This window comes from Ictidomys tridecemlineatus, chromosome 1, assembly GCF_052094955.1.
Source record: "Ictidomys tridecemlineatus isolate mIctTri1 chromosome 1, mIctTri1.hap1, whole genome shotgun sequence".
NCBI classification, from domain to species: Eukaryota; Metazoa; Chordata; class Mammalia; order Rodentia; family Sciuridae; genus Ictidomys; species Ictidomys tridecemlineatus.
Genome location: NC_135477.1, coordinates 160070520 through 160089782, shown reverse-complemented (window position 1 = coordinate 160089782; position 19263 = coordinate 160070520). Strand labels below are relative to the sequence as shown.

At 47.5% G+C, this 19263-nt stretch overlaps 2 protein-coding genes across 3 annotated transcripts in view; one reads left to right on the top strand and one right to left on the bottom strand.

The window, feature by feature from the left end:
* Positions 1 to 5731: 5731 nt before the first annotated feature.
* The window catches only part of Kif3a (kinesin family member 3A), a 62697-nt gene continuing 49165 nt past the window's right edge, over positions 5732 to 19263 (bottom strand). Inside the window, exons 19-20 of one of the 2 annotated variants that reach the window (XR_013439278.1) lie at positions 7568 to 7739; positions 5732 to 6468 (exon numbers count right to left, since the gene is read on the bottom strand). Coding sequence is in view for 1 of the 2 variants with exons in the window: in XM_078050824.1 (XP_077906950.1) it covers positions 7709 to 7739 (31 nt within the window). In the remaining variant the exon portion in view is untranslated. Of the gene's footprint in view, positions 7740 to 19263 lie in introns of both variants that reach the window. The other variant, XM_078050824.1, reaches the window with a different exon arrangement.
* On the top strand, positions 10835 to 18857 carry Il4 (interleukin 4). The gene is made up of 4 exons (XM_078019192.1): positions 10835 to 11079; positions 11353 to 11400; positions 15967 to 16125; positions 18459 to 18857. The coding sequence occupies exons 1-4, from the start codon at positions 10951 to 10953 to the stop codon at positions 18855 to 18857; spliced, it is 735 nt and encodes a 244-aa protein (XP_077875318.1). The 5' UTR covers positions 10835 to 10950.

Here is a 19263-nt window from a genome sequence, read left to right as displayed (position 1 = left end):
GTGGAAGACCTCCAAGATGAATCATTACCACAACTCCAGCTGTGTCCAGCTGTGTCCGGCATGGCCCACACACTCTCATGTCACCCTAAAGGGCAGAGGAGGACTCTGAGGCTCAGGAGAGTAGGTGGCTCACCCAAGGTCACTAGGGATCAAAGCCAGAGTTTGAACCCAAGTTCACTCCAAGTCCAAAGCCCATGTTCTCAATGGCTCCGCCTGCCTGAGTGCCATTGGTCTGAGGGCACTATTTCCCTGTCATCAGCCTGCTGGGCACCCCCATTGACAGGGAGTGCACTGTCTGCTTCCTGGGTCAGCCCCTTCCATGTCTGGACACCACTCAGGAGGAAGTGCTCTCCACCCCCTCTGTGAACAAAAAGGCATCCGCTCGCAGCCTCTGGACCAGGATGGACCAGAATGGGCGCAAGGGTCCCAGCTGCCCCACACCTCAGAGCAGGTCTGTTTTACTCTCCTGTGGGCCCAGCATCCTTGGAGTCTGGAAGCAACAGGCTACAGCTGATGCCTTGCCTCTCAGCCCCTCTGGGAGGTGCCTAGAGCAGAGGGTGGCTCCAGAGGACGAGATGCTTTGCAGCATGGGTGGAGGGTTACCAGGGCAGTCTCACACTGGTAGGCAGGCACCCTAGGGTGGTGTGTCTCCCAGCAAAAGGATGGCTGCAGCTGAGTACTCAGGAACCAGCCCTTCTATTCCTTACCTCACTGCTGTGGGGAAAGGAGAGGAAAGAAGGAGTGGAACTGGGCTGGGAGCTGGGGATGCTCAGCAGGGGGGAGAAGGCCTGGGGAGGGACACAGGAGTGTGGACATGGCTGGGACTGGCTCTCTGGGGTGCCAAGGAGGTCACAGGACCTAAGTCCCATTACATTGGCTGAGGACCACCTGTGGCCCCACCGGTATAAGCCACCTGGGCTGCTGAGGACAAGGCATCACATGGCCCGAGGGTTGGCACTACAGAGAATTTAAAAACAGGGAGGCTGCTCTCCCTTGGGAGGCCCCCCAGGCCTCTGGAGGTGAGGCTTCACTGCTTCCTGGGAGGTGGAGGAGGCTGGAAAGCACCACACAGTGGAGTGGGTAAGCCAGGCTCTTAGCGTCCCTCTCCATCCACAGTCTGGGACTTTCAGACCAAGAATATTTATGAAAAAGTAATGTTTTTTCTCTCTTAAACTGAACTTAGTGATCCATTCTTCAGTAGCATGGATTTCAAACTTATCTTTTCCGCCCCTCTCCATGACCAATGATTTGGCCTGTCTGTTCAAAAAGATGGAGACTCATCCAGTGAAATTTCATGGGAATCCCTCAAGAACTAAGACTGGCATTTGGGTCCCTGAGGATTTTTTTCCCAGGATGCATTCCAAGCCACCCACCCATTCAGGTGGTATTGGGGGCTGGTGCACAGAGCAGATGGGCTGTGCCAGGCCCTGCCACTAGGGGTCCACAGCTTGCCACATCCTCAGCCCTGCCAAAGCTCCTGCCAGTCTCAGGAGACTTGTCCCCCAAACAGGGGAACCTGTGGTTCCCAGAGGCGTGCAGTGGGCCTTCCAGGGAAGAGGGATGCCTTTCAGAGGCACAGAACCAAGCTGCTGCTGGTGACAATAGTGAGGTGGCCCGGTCAGGAATGAGAAAGAAAAGAAACAGAAATAAAAGGCAGGTGTCAGCCACAGTGGCTGGGAGCATCGTGGCCTGGGGACCGACCCAGGATAAGGCCTGGCCTCCTCCATAGACAGGGCAAATCCTTAACAGGACCAGGAGAGAAGGGTTGAGAAGAGATAAGGGTAGTTATGAGTGGGAGGCAAATGGCAGCCGGGGGCCCAGGGTGGGGAGCCCCTTGGTGCCACCTGGAACCCTAGGCCGGGGAGGTTTCACTGGAAGAGGGGCCAGGGCTCAAGTGAGAAGCGAGACACGATCGTGAGTTTCCTGTGAAACACACCTCTGTTTGCTGCTCAGATGAGGTGTCAGAAAACACTGCAAGTCACCTCAAGGGTTTCTCTGAGGCCGGCCCCTGCAGGCTCAGGATGAGGAGGAGCAGGACCAGGGGACTAGGCCAGCATCTGTGTCCTGTGGCAGAGGAGCAGCCTGAAGGCTGGGGTTATCAGTCTATCAGCTTATCGAGTTTTCATTATGGTCAACGGGGAGGTGTCTTCGGCTCAGTCTCTCCAGTCAGTGAGCTGGTCAGTTGTAACAAACCCAAACCCTGCTCCTCCCTCAGCCTGGCCCCCTTCTGGGATGGCCATCGGTGGAGGCTGACGGTGCTCCAGGAGGTGTGCCCAGCTTGGACACTAGGCCAATGTCAAGCTCCCGGAGATCCAGGCTAGCCAGTACAAGGCGTATGTCCACAGTCGGCCTCCCACACAATGCCCTCTCTACCCTGAAAAATAACAAGTCATGAGGCATCATTATCTTCATTCATTTCTCAGCTCCACCCAAAAGCGACAGGGTACATGGTTTGCAACGAACTTTCCCAGATCAACTGATTTCTCAGCAGCCAGGGAGGGCCCCATGACGAAGCCATTTGAAATCCCAGAAGCAATTTTCTACTTACGACCTCACTTTCTGTTGTGCTCTCTCCCTTCCCTTCCCCGGGGCCTTCTCTTGTGGAAAGTGGTTCTCTCTCAGTGTCGCTCAGAAACGCCTCCAGCCCAGTGCACTGCCTCGGCTGCTGTGTGGTCAGAGGTGACGCAGACACCCAAATTAAATATAGCAACTCTCGTCAGCTCGAACTCTACATCACTATGGACAAGACTGCGGGGGCCGCACGGCTTTTCCTGAAACCCACGTGGGGAGGAAGGCCCAAGTCAGCCATGGTGGCCCCTATGACCTATTGGCTGCCCAGACCAGAAGATCTATGAACCCTTGCCCAGCCCCAGGCCTACACCAGAGGACCCAAAGTGAACATCACACCAGGAAAAGCAATTTCTCATTGATTTACTCTTCTTTTTTCTACTCTTTGTTTCCCACAAGTTCTATAATAAGCATACATTTATTTCCCATTGGGGAACAAAGAAATTTAAATTTAAAAAAGTGACAAGAACCTGGGATGGGTATCTGATCCCTGGAGAAGCTGATTAGGACTGGGGCAGGTGAAGGGCCCAGCAAGATTCTCCTGACCCTTGCTCTCCCAGGAGAGGGGCTGGGGACCTGCAGGGGCCTGAGAGGCAGCACCTACAGCCTGGCCAGGGGCCCACCGCTTCTACCTGGGCTGGGCCTCTTGGGCCAGTCATACCCTTCATTGACCTAGAGAGAGGAGGGTACTCTATTCCTGGGGATCTTCTCCTGGCCCTGGCCTGCCAGGCTGGGTCAGAGGAGCCAATGGGAGGGAGATGGGAAAGGGGCCGGTGGCCAGTCCAGCTCTGAGAGTGATCCTGGGACAGACATAAGATTTCTGCTGACTCTTCAGCAGACTCCCCTCTCAGGAGAAAGACTTCCACCTGCTTCCCAAAGAACAGAGGACGGCAGCCTGTGCAGCTATGTGTCCACCTGCTCACCGAAGCCAGAGGCCTACCTTAGCTCCTGTGCTCTGGAGCAGGGTCCTCCCTGCATCTGTGCTTAGGGTTCCTTCCCCTGCCTTCTTAGGGATGTGGGCAGAACATGCAGCCCAGGGCTTGCAGCAGGGACTCCCCAGTAAAACCAGCCCTGACTTGGGAGTCCCACTGTGACCTTGACTTCAGCTGTTGTCTCTTGGGCCATATCTCAGTTGCCCCTCTGTGAATCGGAGCTCCATCCACTCACTCATTCAACAAGAACTGACTGAGACCTTGCTAGATGGAAGACACTGTTCTAGGTGCTGGGATCCACGATGAACAAAGCAAGGTTACTTCTAGTGGGGGACAGAATACATTAAGCAGCAGCACAGGGCATGTCAGGTGGCCCAAGTGTGCTCCAGAGGTGGCCAGGACAGTCCGGGAGATCCTCCCCCATGAGAGAGATGAGAACAGAGGCCCAGGGAGAGGGAGGAAGGCTGGGAGAGAGCCATTTGAAAATGGGAGGAAAAGCATCCAGAGAGGACACTGCAAATGGCACCCGTTTCCTCCACGTGGCTGCAGCCCAGGAAGGTGGCCGGCAAGGGCCAGGAGACTCGCTAGGACTCCCCCGCTGGGAATCCCTCTGACTCAGTTTTTGACAGAACCATTCTGGGTACTGTGAGAAGAGTAAGGAAGATGGGCCATGAGGCTTCCAAAGAAATCCAGGCAGGAAATGAGAGGAGACATGGCAGTGGGGGAGTGAGAGGTAGGAACATTCTGGAAGATGTGTGTGTAAGAGTGTGTATGGATCAATGTAAATATCAACACATATATTTACATAAATATGTAAGAGATTATGGACATAAACGCATACAAAGGTGTACATGACATTAAGAAATATTAAATACATTTAAGTTTGCTATCCATAGAAGTTTTTGTTGTTATTGTTGTTTTGCTTTTTGGGGTGCTGAGGATTGAACCCAGGGCCCGGCCCATGCTCAGCAAGCACACTATCACTGAGCTACACTCCCAGCCCCATTAAGGCTTTAAAGTCTCTTATTATAGAAAAGTTGAACGATTTAAGCCAGGTGTGGTGGTGCATGCCTATAATCCCAGGAATTTGGGAGCCTGAGGCAGGAGGATCACAAGTGTGAAGCCAGCCTTAGCAACTTAGCGAGACCCTGCCTCAAAAATTAAAAAGGGTTGGGGATGTGGCTTAGTGGTTAAGCTCCTCTGGGTTTGAGTCCTGGTGCCAAAAAAAAAAAAAAAAAAAAAAGGAAAAAAAGAAAAAAGAAAGAAAAAAGAAAAAAAAGAAAAGTTAAAACATTTACAAAAGTAACTTCCTGGCGTCCATTGTCCTACCTCATCAGTTAGTGACTGAAGGCCAATTTCGTCTCATCCCTACACTCTCATATCCCTCCAACAATAGTATATCATTAAGTCTGAACACAGTGCAGGGGCTGTGAGGAGGTTGGATGTGGGTGCGTGAGATTTTTAGGAGCAACTTGAAGGATGGAGTTGCCATTTGCTGAGCTGGGGAGGCCTGTGCTCCAGAAGATTCCATCGAAATGCAACCATCAACCAGACCTCCATCCCCCTTGCAGCCTGAACCCCAGCAAAGTCTGCCTTTCACACACCACGGGCTCCTTCCAGCCTGCATCTGTTCCCACTGCACTCGGAAACCATCTCACAGATGTCACCACTTATCAGTTCATCGCTGAATCCAGCTGACAGTCTTGTGCCTTATCTTGCCTCACCTATGAGGACCATCTGATGTGCTGACCACTTGCTTCTCCTTTCTGAGACTCTCATATCTGGGTTCTTAGCCTGCCCTGCCCAGGGCCTCTTGTCAGGCCACCTGCCCCCTCTTCTGCCTCGTTACTTCCCAGTGTTCCGGTGTATCTTACGTCATTTCTTGTCCTGCTCTTCCCTTGACCCCTGATGATACATTTTCCCCCTGCAGCTTAGTCTATAGACTAAGAATTTCTTCCATGCTCAGAGCTGTGGTCACCCCTCAATTTACCATTCCAAACCACCACCTGCCCTCCTAAACCACCATCTTTTTGAAGGGCAGCTCCCTGAGCCAGGAACCTGGGGCCCCATGATTCCCCACTCTTCCTCACCCTGGGTGAATCTGGATTCAGCAGATTCCAAATGCTGCTGCTTATATCAACAGCTGGCTTTTTTGATTTGCCAGGCACCATGCAAATAGTTTCTATGTATTACCTCACACAATTGCCCCATACCCCAATAATTAGGCCAGGTTATTTATTTATTTATATATTTATTAATACCAGAGATTAGGTACCCAGGGGTGTTTAACTACTGACCCACACCCCCAGCCCTATTTTGTATTTTTCTTAGAGATAGGGTCTCACTGAGTTGCTTAGAGCCTCGATAAATTGCTGGGGCTGGTTCTGAACTTGTGATCCTCCTGCCTCAGCCTCCTGAGCCACTGGGATTATAGCCCAGTTTTATAGAGATGCTTGGACGGGGTAGATTTTCCAAGGTCAGAACTAGCTGGGCGCCCTCAATCCTAGACACTGTACAACTGCTGATTGACAAATCCACAATATTCTTTCCCATAGCGCTTTTTCCAGTTCAGCCATGCCAGTTTCTCTGTCCAGGGATGACTCCCTGCCATGGCTCCAGTCCCCACCCTGCTCTACTCCTAGCAGAAATACATTTATTTCAATCTCCACTTAAACATCATTCATGCACAGAATTATCATTTCTTCAGTAAGCCTGTTAGGAGCTGAACAGGGTTCTTGCCACCTAAGTAAGGGAAGAGGAAGGAAGGTGAGAGCCACAGGGCACAGGTTGGGCAGGGGCAGTGGGGATGGCTGCCTAGGCAAGCCTGAGCTGCCCAGGTGCCTTGCTGAACCTCAGTTCTTCTCCCCTTCTAGGGTGCCTTCCAATACTGCAGACTTGAAGGAGCACGGTGACATTTCTCAGACTCCCTGAAGCGAGGGTCTGGATGCAAACTGGCTTCTCCAACGAGCTGTGGATGGGAGAGGAGAGGTCATCACCATCCTCCTTTTCCTTTGGGCTGTGGGGAGATAAGATTTTCTCCTGGAGCAGTTTTGTAGGTGATGGGAGGCTGTTGGGGCAGCATCCCCACATTGCAGCCCTGTTGGGTGGGGTGCCAATGACCATCGCCTCAGAGGCAGGGGCCCCCCTGTGGGTCAGCACTTTAGAATCCAGAGCCCAGGGTGGAGACTGCTCCTCTCCCTCCCAACACAGTTATAGCACCTGCTTAAGTCCTGTTCTGACTAAAGCATCCATGGCAGTGTCCATTTCCTGTCTGGAATCCAGCAACAAGAGTCTGAGGGCTGCAGAGTAACAATCAGAACTCACCAGAAACAAGGACAGGGATCCACAGGCTAACAAGGAGACACCTGGGAGGGACAAGTGTGGGTAGCATCCATGAGGCTCCGTTGCCCAGTCCAGCCTTGGACTTGCTAACATCTGGCCAACCAAGAGAGGACTAATGATAACAATCTTGCCACTCCCGGGGGGCTCACATATGTGGGCACTTTTCTAAGTACTTTAAGTTTTAACTGATTTATTCCTCATAACAACCTCAAGAGCCAAGTACAGCTGCTCCTCTCCCACACTGTACAGAAGATGCTGAGGGCATGCTCAAGGTCATCTTGGGAGGACACAGTACAACGGGGCCTGATGGGCTGTGGAGTTGAGTCCCCTCTCTTAGCCATGTGAGCTCAGGCAGCCTCTGGGAACAGCCACCCTTTAAAGAGTGACATGTGCCAAGTGCTTATCTCTCCTTCACTCCTCAAAGGAATCCAAAAGGAAGAGCGACACCATTCCTGAGGAAACCGAGGCCCAAGGTTAGTGATCCATCCGCCCATGTCACAGATTCAATAAGTGACGTGTTTTCTGGACTCCACCACCCAGTGCTTGTGACTGCTGTTTCAGGGTCTGAGTGGAAAGTTCTTTGGCCAGGGAGAGGCTAGTGCTGGTTCTCAGCTTGTCTGAAGGGCAAGGGCAAGGGCAAGGGTCTGAGATGGATACTGCCAGAGCCCAAGAGCATCTTTCCGCTTCTCTCCTAAACTTTGGTGCCCACCTGCCCACCTACCTACCAGTCACTGCCCACAACTCCCGCTGGCTTGGTGGTTCCTTCGTGGTGATGGCTGCTGCTGTCCTCTCTGTCTGTGATGGTGCAGACATCAGTCTTCCCAACCTCTGCCTGGCCGGCCACACTCACAGGTGCCATGGTGCTGTCACTGCAGGGCAGGATAGCCACTTTCTTCCCTTTGAGAAGGGAAACTTCTGGTCACTTTCCAAAGTTCATCCTTTTTTCTCTTGCCTCATTCAACAAACAGAACAGTCAGTATTCTGCTTCTGAGCTAAAGGCTCCCATATTATATTCCTTTTCTGACTCACCTCCCACTGCCTCTGAGATGCTCCAGAACCCAGACTGCCTCCAGCTCTGGCTCTGCCGCCTGGCTTTTCCTGGAGAATCTGAGTTATTTAGCAGGACTCCTCTAGCGTGGCAGTGCTCTGAACAGACTTCCTCTGCTCACTCTGAGCCGCTACCCTGCCTCACTCCACACAAGGGTTAATCTGAGCTGATGTCCCCACCAGTCCTGCAAGAAACCTCATGTTCTTCTCACAAACTCTCCCCTGACTTCACCCAGAGAGGTCTGGCTCTTGGTCCAATGGCTACGCCCCTTGGAATAAAGAATGCAGTTAAAAGAATGCAGTTATTCTTTGTCACTAGTGCCTGGAAAAAACCTAAATCCATGGGATTTCCTGAGCAATCGGCCTATCTTTGTTATTCATGGTGGGACCTGATCATTTGCACCAGTCAAGAGACTCCTCATGGACCCCGAGATACTTTTAGCTAATGAGACGAATCAGGATGAGATTGGCCACACCACTGAGAGACTATGGTCTTGGCCTGGCCTCTGCCAGTGGAGGGGGCCCAGAGAATGGACTCAGCTGAGTGACCAGTGGTCCAATCAACCATGCCTGCACAGCACAACCCCAGGAAAAACTCTGGATACCAACGCTCAGGGGAGTCTCCCTAATTCGGAAATACTCTGAATTCTGTCACACACTGAGGAGCTGAGAAAGTGAGGCTCTGTGACTTCATGGGGGAGAAGATAATGGAAGCTGAGTTTGGGTCCCTCCTAGACTTCACCCTCCACTTCTCCTCTTTGGGCTTGTTCTCATTTACATTTTTGTTCTAAAGAAAAAAAATTGTGCCAAGTGCAGTGGTGCACGCCTGTAATCCCAGCAACTCAGAGGGTGAGGCAGGAGGATTGCAAGTTCAAAGCCAGCCTCAGCAATTTAGGACCTAAACAACTCAGTGAGACCCTGTCTCTAAAAAAAATACAACAAAGGGCTGGGGATGTGGCTCAGTGATTGAGCACTCCTGAGTTCAATCTGAAAGAAAGAAAGAAAGAAAGAGAGAGAGAGAGAGAGAGAGAGAGAGAGAGAGAGAGAGAGAGAGAGAAAGAAAGAAAGAAATTATGACTTTATGTAGCACTTTCATGATTCCCTGAGTCATTCTAGCAAATTACTGAACCTGAGAGCGTAGTGGGAACCCCCAAATTTGTAGCCAGATGATCAGAAGTGAAGGTGGGATGAGGTCTCCCAAATTTGCAACCAGTATCTGCAGGAGGGTGGTCTTGTGGAAGGCTGTGCCTTTAACTGTGAATTGTGGCACAACTGCAGGAAGCTGACGTCAGAAATCATAGCACCGAGTTTAGCAACGTCATTGCATGGTCCCAAGAGAAGGATCCTGAACAAGGTCTGAGGATCCTCCTGACACATTTTCCAGAGTCTCAATTTCACAGAGCCTGAGACACTGCAATAAGTTCCAAAGCTGCATGTGCACAACAGAACGCTATTCAGCCTTAATAAAGAAGGCTACTGGGACACCTGTGACAATGTGGATGATCTGGGAGGATGTCATGCTTAGGGAAATAAGCCAGGCCCAGGACAAATGCCACATGATCTCCTTTACTTGTGTAATCTAAAAAGTTAAACTGACAGACACAGAGTAGAATGGTGGTCACCAGGAGGAGAGAGAGGGAAGGCAGGGGTGATATTGGTCAAAACATACAAAATATCTCTTATACTTAATAACAATGCATTGTATTTTTATATTTATTTTTTAGTTGTAGTTGGACACAATACATTTATTTTATTTACTTATCTTTATGTGGTACTGAGGATCGAACCCAGGGCCTCACATGTGCTAGGCAAGTTGCTCTACTGCTGAGCCACAACCCCAGCCCCAATGCATTGTATTCTTAAAAATCATGGACTATAGGTAGATTTGAAGTGTTCTCACCACAAATGAATACTGTGTTGATTGCGTGCTTAAGCAATTCCACAATATACACATTTTTTAAAAAAATATTCAGAAGCCCATCTGAACAACTCAGTGAGACCCTGTCTCAAAATAAAAATAAAAAAGTGCCGGGAGGTAGCCCATGGTAGAGCGCTTGCCTCGCATGTGCAAGGCACTGGGTTTGGTCTCTAGCATCACAAAAAATCAAAACAACAATTTCATATGCCATAAATACACGATGTTTGTCTTTAGGCTGACTAACAGCGTGAGACAATGTTCACCTCACCAGAACCACAAGAATTAGATTAAGACAGCATGTGGGTGATGGGGTATTCACAAAGAGAACTGATGGGTGACTTGGACGATTATAGTCCCTTTTCCTAAGTAGCTGGGAATGTGTTCAAGGTTCTCTTAAAAAGTGGTCACTCCTGAAGCCTCAGGATAGACAACCTTCAACCTTGCCCATGGCCTTCTTCTTGGTATAGACCTTAAAGGACCTGGTAGGACCCAACCTGGGCCCCACCTGATGTTACTTGTCCCTCACTGAAGACATCCACTTGCAAAAACAGCAGGTGCTGTACCAGGACAGGAGAAGGCCTGGGCCTGTTATTCTTCCACTCAGAGAAGAACCCAGGTCAGCTTTCCCGTGACAGGAGAGTTTCCAAGATTCCCCCCATACCTGGAAGAAGCCAGGTAGAAACACCATGCAAGTCAAACTTTCCTGACATTACTCGATCTTTCCCCAGGAGGATGGCACTAACACAAATTCGGACACCTGTGGCCTCTTCCTTCTATGCAAAGTAAAAAGCCAGCAACCACCCCAAGCTGATAAGATTAATCTACAGAGCAAATTATGGTGTAATTTCCTATGCTGAAACTTTGTAGTTAATTTTAAAAAAAGGTTTCATTTTCCTACTGGTCTGATTTCACAGGAACATTTTACCTGTTTTCATGAAGTATTTTTTCTCCTGGAAGAGAGGCGCTGATTGGCCTCAAATAACTGACAATCTGGTGTAACGAAAATTTCCAATGTAAACTTATTTTCCTTTGGTTTCAGCAATTTTAAATCTATATATAGAGATATCTTTGTCAGAATTGCATTGTTAGCCTCCCCTGATAAACTAATCCTCTCACATTGTCACTGCCAAAAGACACCTATTGATGGGTCTCACCCCCCTGCTGATTGCCACTCTCTTCTGTCTCCTAGTATGCCCTGGCAACTTCACCCACGGATGCGACGTTACCTTAGAAGAGATCATCAAAACTTTGAACACACTCTCAGGGAAAAAGGTGAGTAGCCTATCTGGTACCATCTCTCCAGATGTTCTGGTGATGCTGTGGGTAGTTCCAGATCATGAGAAAGACATAGTTTGTGGGAGAAATTGATAGTGGATGTTGGTGGCCAGGCAGGGAGCATAGCAAGACTTTTCCCTGGCACTTTCTTCTGGGGAAGTCTGGGAAGTTTTCCCAATGTGAGGGAGTGGGAAATGCTTATCAGGGATTTCTCTGTCCTGTTGGAGGCTAACTCTGTCTCTTGCTCTCTCGTTCCTGCTTGTGCCAAAGACTACATGCATGGAGCTGATGGTAGCAGACGTCTTTGCTGTCCCCAAGGTAAGAGGCTGTTCCATGGTCTGCTTTGGCAGATGAGTGACTTGGGAGAGGAGGGCTATCCACAAAAGTTTGAATGGAACATTTCTTTAATGAAAAATGAACAGGCGCAAATTAATTATAGGGTGTTAAATGTTTTCATATAATTGGAATTCTGATTTTTTACTCTTAAGCGTGTTTTGAAGTTTTCGGTTTCACTTGATTTAGAAGATACCTAATAGAAAACTTGAAGTTTGTAATCCTAATTCAGATCTTGTCAAAGAAAAGCTCTCTAGGATTTAACTCAGCATTGGGTATAATACCTGGAACACAGGAGGCACTCAATACATGCCTGCTGAATGGGAGAATTTTTTTTTGGCCCATGCAGTTTTGAGAACCAAATACTCTCACAAAAACAGATATTGAGATTATAGGTTGAGGGCGCTTTCACTTTGTCTAAGAGACTTCCTATGGCAACAGAGAAGGTATTGCCAGAGCCCCTTCTCTCTCACAGCCTGGTCACCTAGCAGTCTGCTGGGATATGGGGCTGGCTCTCCAAAGACCTCAGCTTGCTTGGTCCTGCCAAAGCTCCTGCAGCCTGGTCTACCTCCATCCTGCCAGATAGAGTCCAACATATTCCTGCTTCTTACTGCTTGGGCATCTCGCCTTTCTGCCTCCTGCAGTCTCACCACCCCCCATCTGTAGTGGGAGGAGATAGATGTGACAGCTGATAGTGCATTTTCTCTGACAAACACATGACTATAGCCATATCAATAGCTTGTGCACTTCAGTTCCTGTTTTCATGGAAACACACAACTGAGAAGGAAAGCCCCAAAGCCTCAATTCACCAGTGGTCCCTTAGCTACCTGCTTGCCATGTGAACTAAGGGCTGACTTGGCCAGCAGGGAAGCCCCTGTTCAGCACCCAGGCCATGAACAGGGCCCATCCTACTCCACAAGGAAAACTCTTCTTCAGCTTTTTATCTGGACTATCGCATTTCACTAAAGATTATTCTGAACTCTGATGCAGGGTAAGATTCTGAAGGATAATATATACACACACATACATATATATATATATATACACACACATATATATAATTTTATATATATATAAAATCTCTAAGTCCTTCCAACCCATATGGTACCCACCAGAAGCCAAGAGTCCCTAGATTGTGCCTTGGGTTCTCCCATGGCCTGCTGCATATGGAGAGGGCTGTACCAAAGCCAAGGAAAGGGACCAGCTCATCAGCATCTGGCCCTCATGGAGGTAGGAGGGTCTGGAAGTGAGAGCGCTTGAGATTTTAGCCTCAATTCTGCCATTAACTATCTGTATGGCCTGTGACAAGTCTTCACACCTCTCAGAGCCTCAGCTTCCATATTTAAGGATATGAAAGTGATCTTGAAGGTGATTTGAAGGTTGATTGGAATGTAGCTCTTGAGTTAGTGGAGAGGGTTAATATAATATAACCGTGATTAAAGTCACAGATTGGGTTGTAGAGAAGTGATGATTCTGAGGAGGTCCAGCAGTTGGAAAAAAACTTAAAATATAATCTGCACTTCTGAGGAGGTCCAGCAGTCACAGGAGGTCCCCCTGTGACTCTGGGCTGCATCTAGATGACCCCTCCCCACCTGCTGACTCCTAGTTCTCACACACAGGGTGTCCTGTGTGGCTGCTTTCTTGCTAACCCATCTCACAGCCTTACCCCAGACTGTGTCTTGTCCTGCTGGAATTGACAACCTCACTTTTCCATTCTTTTCTTTCCCTCAGACACTCAGCACTGCCTACTTATATATTAAGATGTTTCTGAATGGAGAAAGAGTATTATTTTCAAAATCCCACAAAGTAGTATATGGTAGGAAAAGCTACTTCTTTGTGTTCCCCAAACATAATATCTTTCTAAAACCAAGCATATTCATTTGATTTCTTTTGGGAATCAAGAATTCCAGTAGTTTGGCCAGGTGTGATGGTGCACACCTGTAATTCCAGCAACTCAAAAGGCTAACGCAAGAGGATCGAAAGTTCAAAGTCAAACTCAGCAATTTAATGAGGTGCTAAGCAACTTAGAGAGACCATATCTCAAAATAAATAAAAGGACTGAAGATGTAGCTCAGTGGAAAAGTGCCCTTGGGGCCAGTGGTCACATTTTGAGTCTCTTTTTTAGCAGGTCTGAGCTACAAAGTGTGCTGGGTTGTCAAAGTATGCTCTGTGAGCCACTGCCAGACCCACTGAGGCAGAAAGTTCCACAGGCAGATGACAAGAAGTCAGGGATGAGGTGGAATGTTGTTCTTTGGCAGCAAAACCAATAAGCTAAAATTTTAAGGTCTTTAACCAAAACTGCCTTTAGAATTAGTTCCTTTAAAATTTTTCCATTTGATGCAGATTCTTTTCAATTACAATTTTAGCTTAATTACTTTTAGAAAGTTCTTTGAAAAATATTGTTAGAGGGTTTTTTTTTTCCTATATGATGTAGCTATAGACTGATTTAAACTAATAGGCAGTTTAATTCCCAGGTTCCAAGCCAAAGTTCCAGAAAAGTCTCACTAGGTTTTGATGAGGAAATAAGCAGAGGGGCTCTTCTTTCTGCCCTCTCAGATCTCAGGTTCTCTCTTCAGCAGCAAGGGTGTTGCCCCTCCTTGCTCACCACACAGCCCGGAGCCCCTGGCACTGCTCTCAGTTGGCAACTAGAGTCAGAGACCAGGAGTGACTTGCAGCTGGTTCACTAAGGGTTCTTCCATCTGCCTGCCCCTGGGACCCCAACCCCCACGTGGGAAAGGAGAAGCCTGTGTCGTCTGGGGTTCTGGTGCCTCAGTCTAGGTCTAAGTCTTCTTGGAAAAACCTTAAAATATAATCTGCACTTCTAGAATTTAGTCTTCAGAAATGAGATGAATGCAGAATCACTCACTGCTACATTATTTACAGAAGCAAAAAACCTGCTACCTTAGAAGATTGACAAATCATGGTACAAATACATGGGAACAGTGGGTTCCTATGTAGTTCTCGGTCCCACTTATTATTTCTTTTTATGCAGTATTGGGGTTTGAATCTGGCAGTTCTTCACCAATGAGATTCATCTCGAGTCCTTTTTGTTTTTATATTTTAAATTTTGAGACAGGGCCTCACCAAGTTGCTCAGGCTGATCTCCGTCTTTCGATCCTCTTGCTTTGGCTTCCCAAATCGCTGGGATTACAGGCATGTGTCAGCGCACCTTTCCTAATCCCACTTTCTTAAAAGGCTTAAATGGCTTCAGAAAGTGTTTTTAGTGTATATTGTGGGAAAAGATTATGAAACAGTTAGTTCCTATTTGGGGGAAAATGTGTTTAAAAAAAACCTGGGAAGATATTTACCAAAATATATTAGTAGTTATATCTGGCTGGTGGGTTGAATGAATTTAATTTTGTTAATGAATGAGGTAATGTTACATTACCTTGATAATTAGGGGGGTAAACACAACTGTAAGAACTCAGATGCTTCTCATGTAAATTCTGAGGGGCTCTTGTCATCGCCCACTCTGACTCAGTGGGTCCAGGGTAGGGGACGGGAGTTGTGTTTCTAAAAAGTTCCCAGGTGATGTTCATGCTACTTTTTCGGGGACCGCACTTTGAGTAACAGGGGCCCCAGGCATGTCCTGGCAGAAGCTAGAAGCAGCTTTTCATCAGACTCGGATAAAGAAATTGGGCCCAAGCTAAGACCACTCTGGGCTCTGTGCCTGTGTTCTTTAATGGAAAATGGGAGAACACTCAGGCCTGGTATAGACTAAAACACAGTTCCTCTCCCAGGTTCCCAGCAAGAGCTTCTGTGCTGCTTGTACATTCCCTTTTCTAAGGCTCAATGTCCCCAAGAAGAGCCATGTGGCCAGACCCACATCAGTACTGCCAGCATCCACTCTATACCATTTTATGCCCAAGCCTTGTTATAGCAGCTCTTTCCAAGTCCTAACTCAATGGTGTCTTTCCAAGAAGCCTCCCTGATCTCCCCAGACCAGACTCCTGGGCACCTTTCCCAGAACTGGGCACCTACCTCATGCTGCCTGGGGACATGCCTGAACTCCTCACTTGGACCATGCCTTTTACACACACGCTCTATCTCACAGGGAGGGTCACGTGGAAAAGGCTATGCAGTGCAGGCCAAGGACAGGCATTTGTTTATCCAACAGGTATGTTGGATTCCAGGGAAAGCTGAATTTTAACCCTTTGTAAGAATGAAAGCACCTAAGAGCTCACGTGGGCATTTCTCATGGTGCATAGACTCGGCACCAGATGGCCCTGCATTCAAATCCCCACTGCCATATACCTACTTGGTGACTTTATTCAGGTACCCCTTCAGCAAAACTTTCCAAGGGAAGAGAAACTTGGAGGTTCAGAGGAGAAGGTTGCTGCATTTCCAGGTAATAAATAGAGGTTCTTTATAGTGATTTATGACTGACACCAGCCTTTATTCATGTCACAGAAAGACTTGAATGTAGCTTCACAGTTGAGCAAATTCATCTCTATGTGTTTTCCTAGAAGGAGGAAACAAGGAGGAAAAAATCTCTCTCCCATGCTCAGAATAGTGTAGCACATGGCTCATCTAGGCCATTTCTCGTTCTAGAACACAACCGAGAAGGAAATCCTCTGCAGGGTTACAACTGTGCTTCGGCAGACCTATCAAGACCACCCGGTGTCTAGGTGTTTGAACAAAAATGGAAAACTTGACATTCTCAAACTCCTGAGAGGACTCTATAGGAACCTCCGAAGCATGGCCCAGTTGGTAAGCTACACTGTCCTACTGGTGGGTTGAGATTGTAGCTGCTGGTGGACAGCAGCCTCTCTTGTAAATGACTCTCCTTATTAGTTGTAATGCCCTTGATTAATGAACCCATTCATTCAGCAAGTATTTGTTGAGGCTTTACAAGTGCCAGGTGCTGGCCTAGGCATTGGGGATAAAGCGTTAAAGATCAGGGGGCAGAATAGGGACTCATGAAATATTCTAGTGGGGGAATTAGACAAAAGAATCAGATGTAATCAGATGTCTAGTTGTAATACTGGCTATGAACGAAAATATAGGAATAAAGAACATAGGTCATAGGAGGGGGGGTTAATTTAGGAGTCAGTGATATATTCTGAGCAGATACTTGAATTAAGTGCGGGAACAGGCCACATGTCTTACATACAGAAGGAATAGCTATGCAAAGGCCCTAAGGTGAAAATAAGCTTCAAGTGTGGCTTCAGCAGAGCAAACGAGGGGAGGTTTACTAGATCAGCTCACACAGGCCTTTGGATCCTGCCCCAGGTATGGTAGAAACACCTGTACGGGTTCAGGCAGGTCACTCTGGCTCCCATGTGAATACACTGAGTAGGAAGTGAAGAACCAAGGGCCTGCTGAGAGGCTGCCACAGTAGACCAGGCTGAGACCAGAGAGGTGGTTCGATGTGGGATATAATGAAAAATAGACCTCAAAGGATTTGCTGACAGGTCAATTGTGAGGGTTGAGGGAAAGAAGTAAAAGGTACCCTCTTGGTCCCCGCCTGAACTCCTTTGGGGATTTACAGAGACATGGAAGACCTGGGGCAAAGCAGGGTTGGAGACTGAGCAGAGAAAGAGTTCAACATTGTTCATAATGAATGCAAGGTACCGAGTAGAGGATATGGCTCAGAGGTAGAGTACTTGCCTAGCATGTGCAGGGTCCTGGGTTCAAACCCCAGTACTATGCCTCATCCCCCCCAAAACTGAGTGGATAACAAAGTGGAAATGGTTAAAAAGGCTGGAGCTTAGGGGAGAAGTCAGAGCTCATAACATAAAATGGAGAGTCCTCTGATAAGTGCTAAAGTACAAATGAAAGAAAATAGAGAAAGCAAGAGATCCAAGGCCCCATTCCAGAGGCATATATAGAGGTCAGGGAAGAGGAGGACTGAAGACTATCACCAGTGAAGTAGGAGAAAATCAGAGTGTGGTTTCAGCCCTGAAGGGAAATGAAAAAACCCCTGAGCAGGGGATGGACCATGTCCAACATCCTGACAAATCAAATGAGATGGAGGGAGGGTGATGGCCACAAATCTGGTGTGATGGAGGCCATCAGTGATGCTTATGTAAATGGAGAGGAGGGATGAAAGCCCACCTGGAGTAAGCTCAGTAGAGGATGGGTGGGCAGAGGTAATAAAGAAGGCGCAGTGCGTACAGAAAACTCTTTTGGGGTGTTTTGTGTTAAGGTCTGTAGACAAGTCAAAATAACACCTGGTATTTTGCCAGGGGAATGTTACAGTTCGTAAACAAGTCTGGATGGTGCCTGGCAAAATGTCAGAGGGAGTGGTTTGAGAAGTAACAAAAGCGAGCCATTAAGTGTAGAGATTCCTTATTGGTTGACTGATGTATCTAGTTTATGCTAATTAAGATAAGCTGTGCAAAATGTATAAATACCTCTGTTGTCCTACAATAAACGGCTCCTACTCCTGCTGTACCCCCTTAATTTGCTGCCTGTAAACAAGTCAAAATAACACCTGGTATTTTGCCAGGCACCATCCAGACTTGTTTACGAACTCTAACATTCCCCTGGCAAAATACCAGGTGTTATTTTGACTTGTTTACAGACCTTAACAGTTTTGCTATAAGGTTGCAGAGAAATGGAATGGCAGTTGAAGGGCAGTTGCAGAATGAGGAAGGTTCTTGAAGGTGGGGTCTGTTCAGCATGTTAGTATCACAATGGGAATAATCCAGTAAGAAGAGAGAATGGATGCCACAGGAAAGAGGGAGAGTGGGGCCAGAAGTCTTGCAGCCAGGTGGGTGTTGTCTAACGCCTTTCGAGAAGGGCAGGGACATTCATCCCCACCCTGCTACTGCTGCATTTAAAAGGAAAGCTAATGAATAGGAGCTGGCACAACACACATTTTCTTTTAATCCTCTTAATTAACTTATGAAGTAAGCAGTATTGTCTCCACCTTACAAAAGGAGGAACTGAAGCTTTTATAAATTAAGTTGTTTGTCCTAAGCTATGCAATTAATAAGTGGTAGAGCTGAGATTCATACTGGACTGGAGGCCGAGCTGTATTACAGCTGCAGCTGTTCCGTGGGCAGGAGGGTAACATGACATGTCTCGTCACCGTCCAGGTGACCAGGCAGTGGCACCGGGCACGTCACATTACTCTCTCTGAGCCTCTGCTAGCTGTGACACACTGTCCAGAGACTGCAGCACACCCTGAAGGCAGGCAGGGGTTGGTGCTACAGATACCAGCTCTGGAAGTGGAAGTAGCATCCTGCTGGACTCCCAATCAAGCTAGACGACGGGAGGTCCCAGTTTGCCAATTGTTCAGGCCACATGAGCTTGACCAAGCAGACAGACATAGTGGAGAGACTTGGATGCTACTCATGCAACCTAATGTAATGTTTCTTTTGCAGCACAACTCTCCCGCGAGTGAATCCAAGCAGAGAACATTGAAAGACTTCTTGGAAAGCCTAAAAACCACCATGCAAAAGAAATATTCACAGTGTGGAAGGTCCAAGTTTTAATTTATAAGTTTTTAATGGCTTTATTTTAAAAATATTTATATATTTATAATTCATTATAAAATAAAGTATATGTAGAACCTAAAATGACTTTTAATGGTATTGGCTATGTTTACTCAGCAAATGAAGTTATAGTTTGCAACTTTTAGGGAAACTGATTTAATTTTTACTGAAAAAGCAACAAATGGTGTAGCAACAAAACAGACCACTTTCTTTTCAAGGATTTCCCTGTCTAGTTGGGGACATAAGGCACAAGATAGCTAAAGAATAAAAGGTCACACGAGATATAAGTGATTAGAGTGAGTCTATGATTCCTCCTGACTACCACAATTTTCTGAGTCACAAAAGTATCAAAGGGATGCTTAGAACATTCTTCTCCCATTGGGACAAGGAGCATTTTATTGAATCT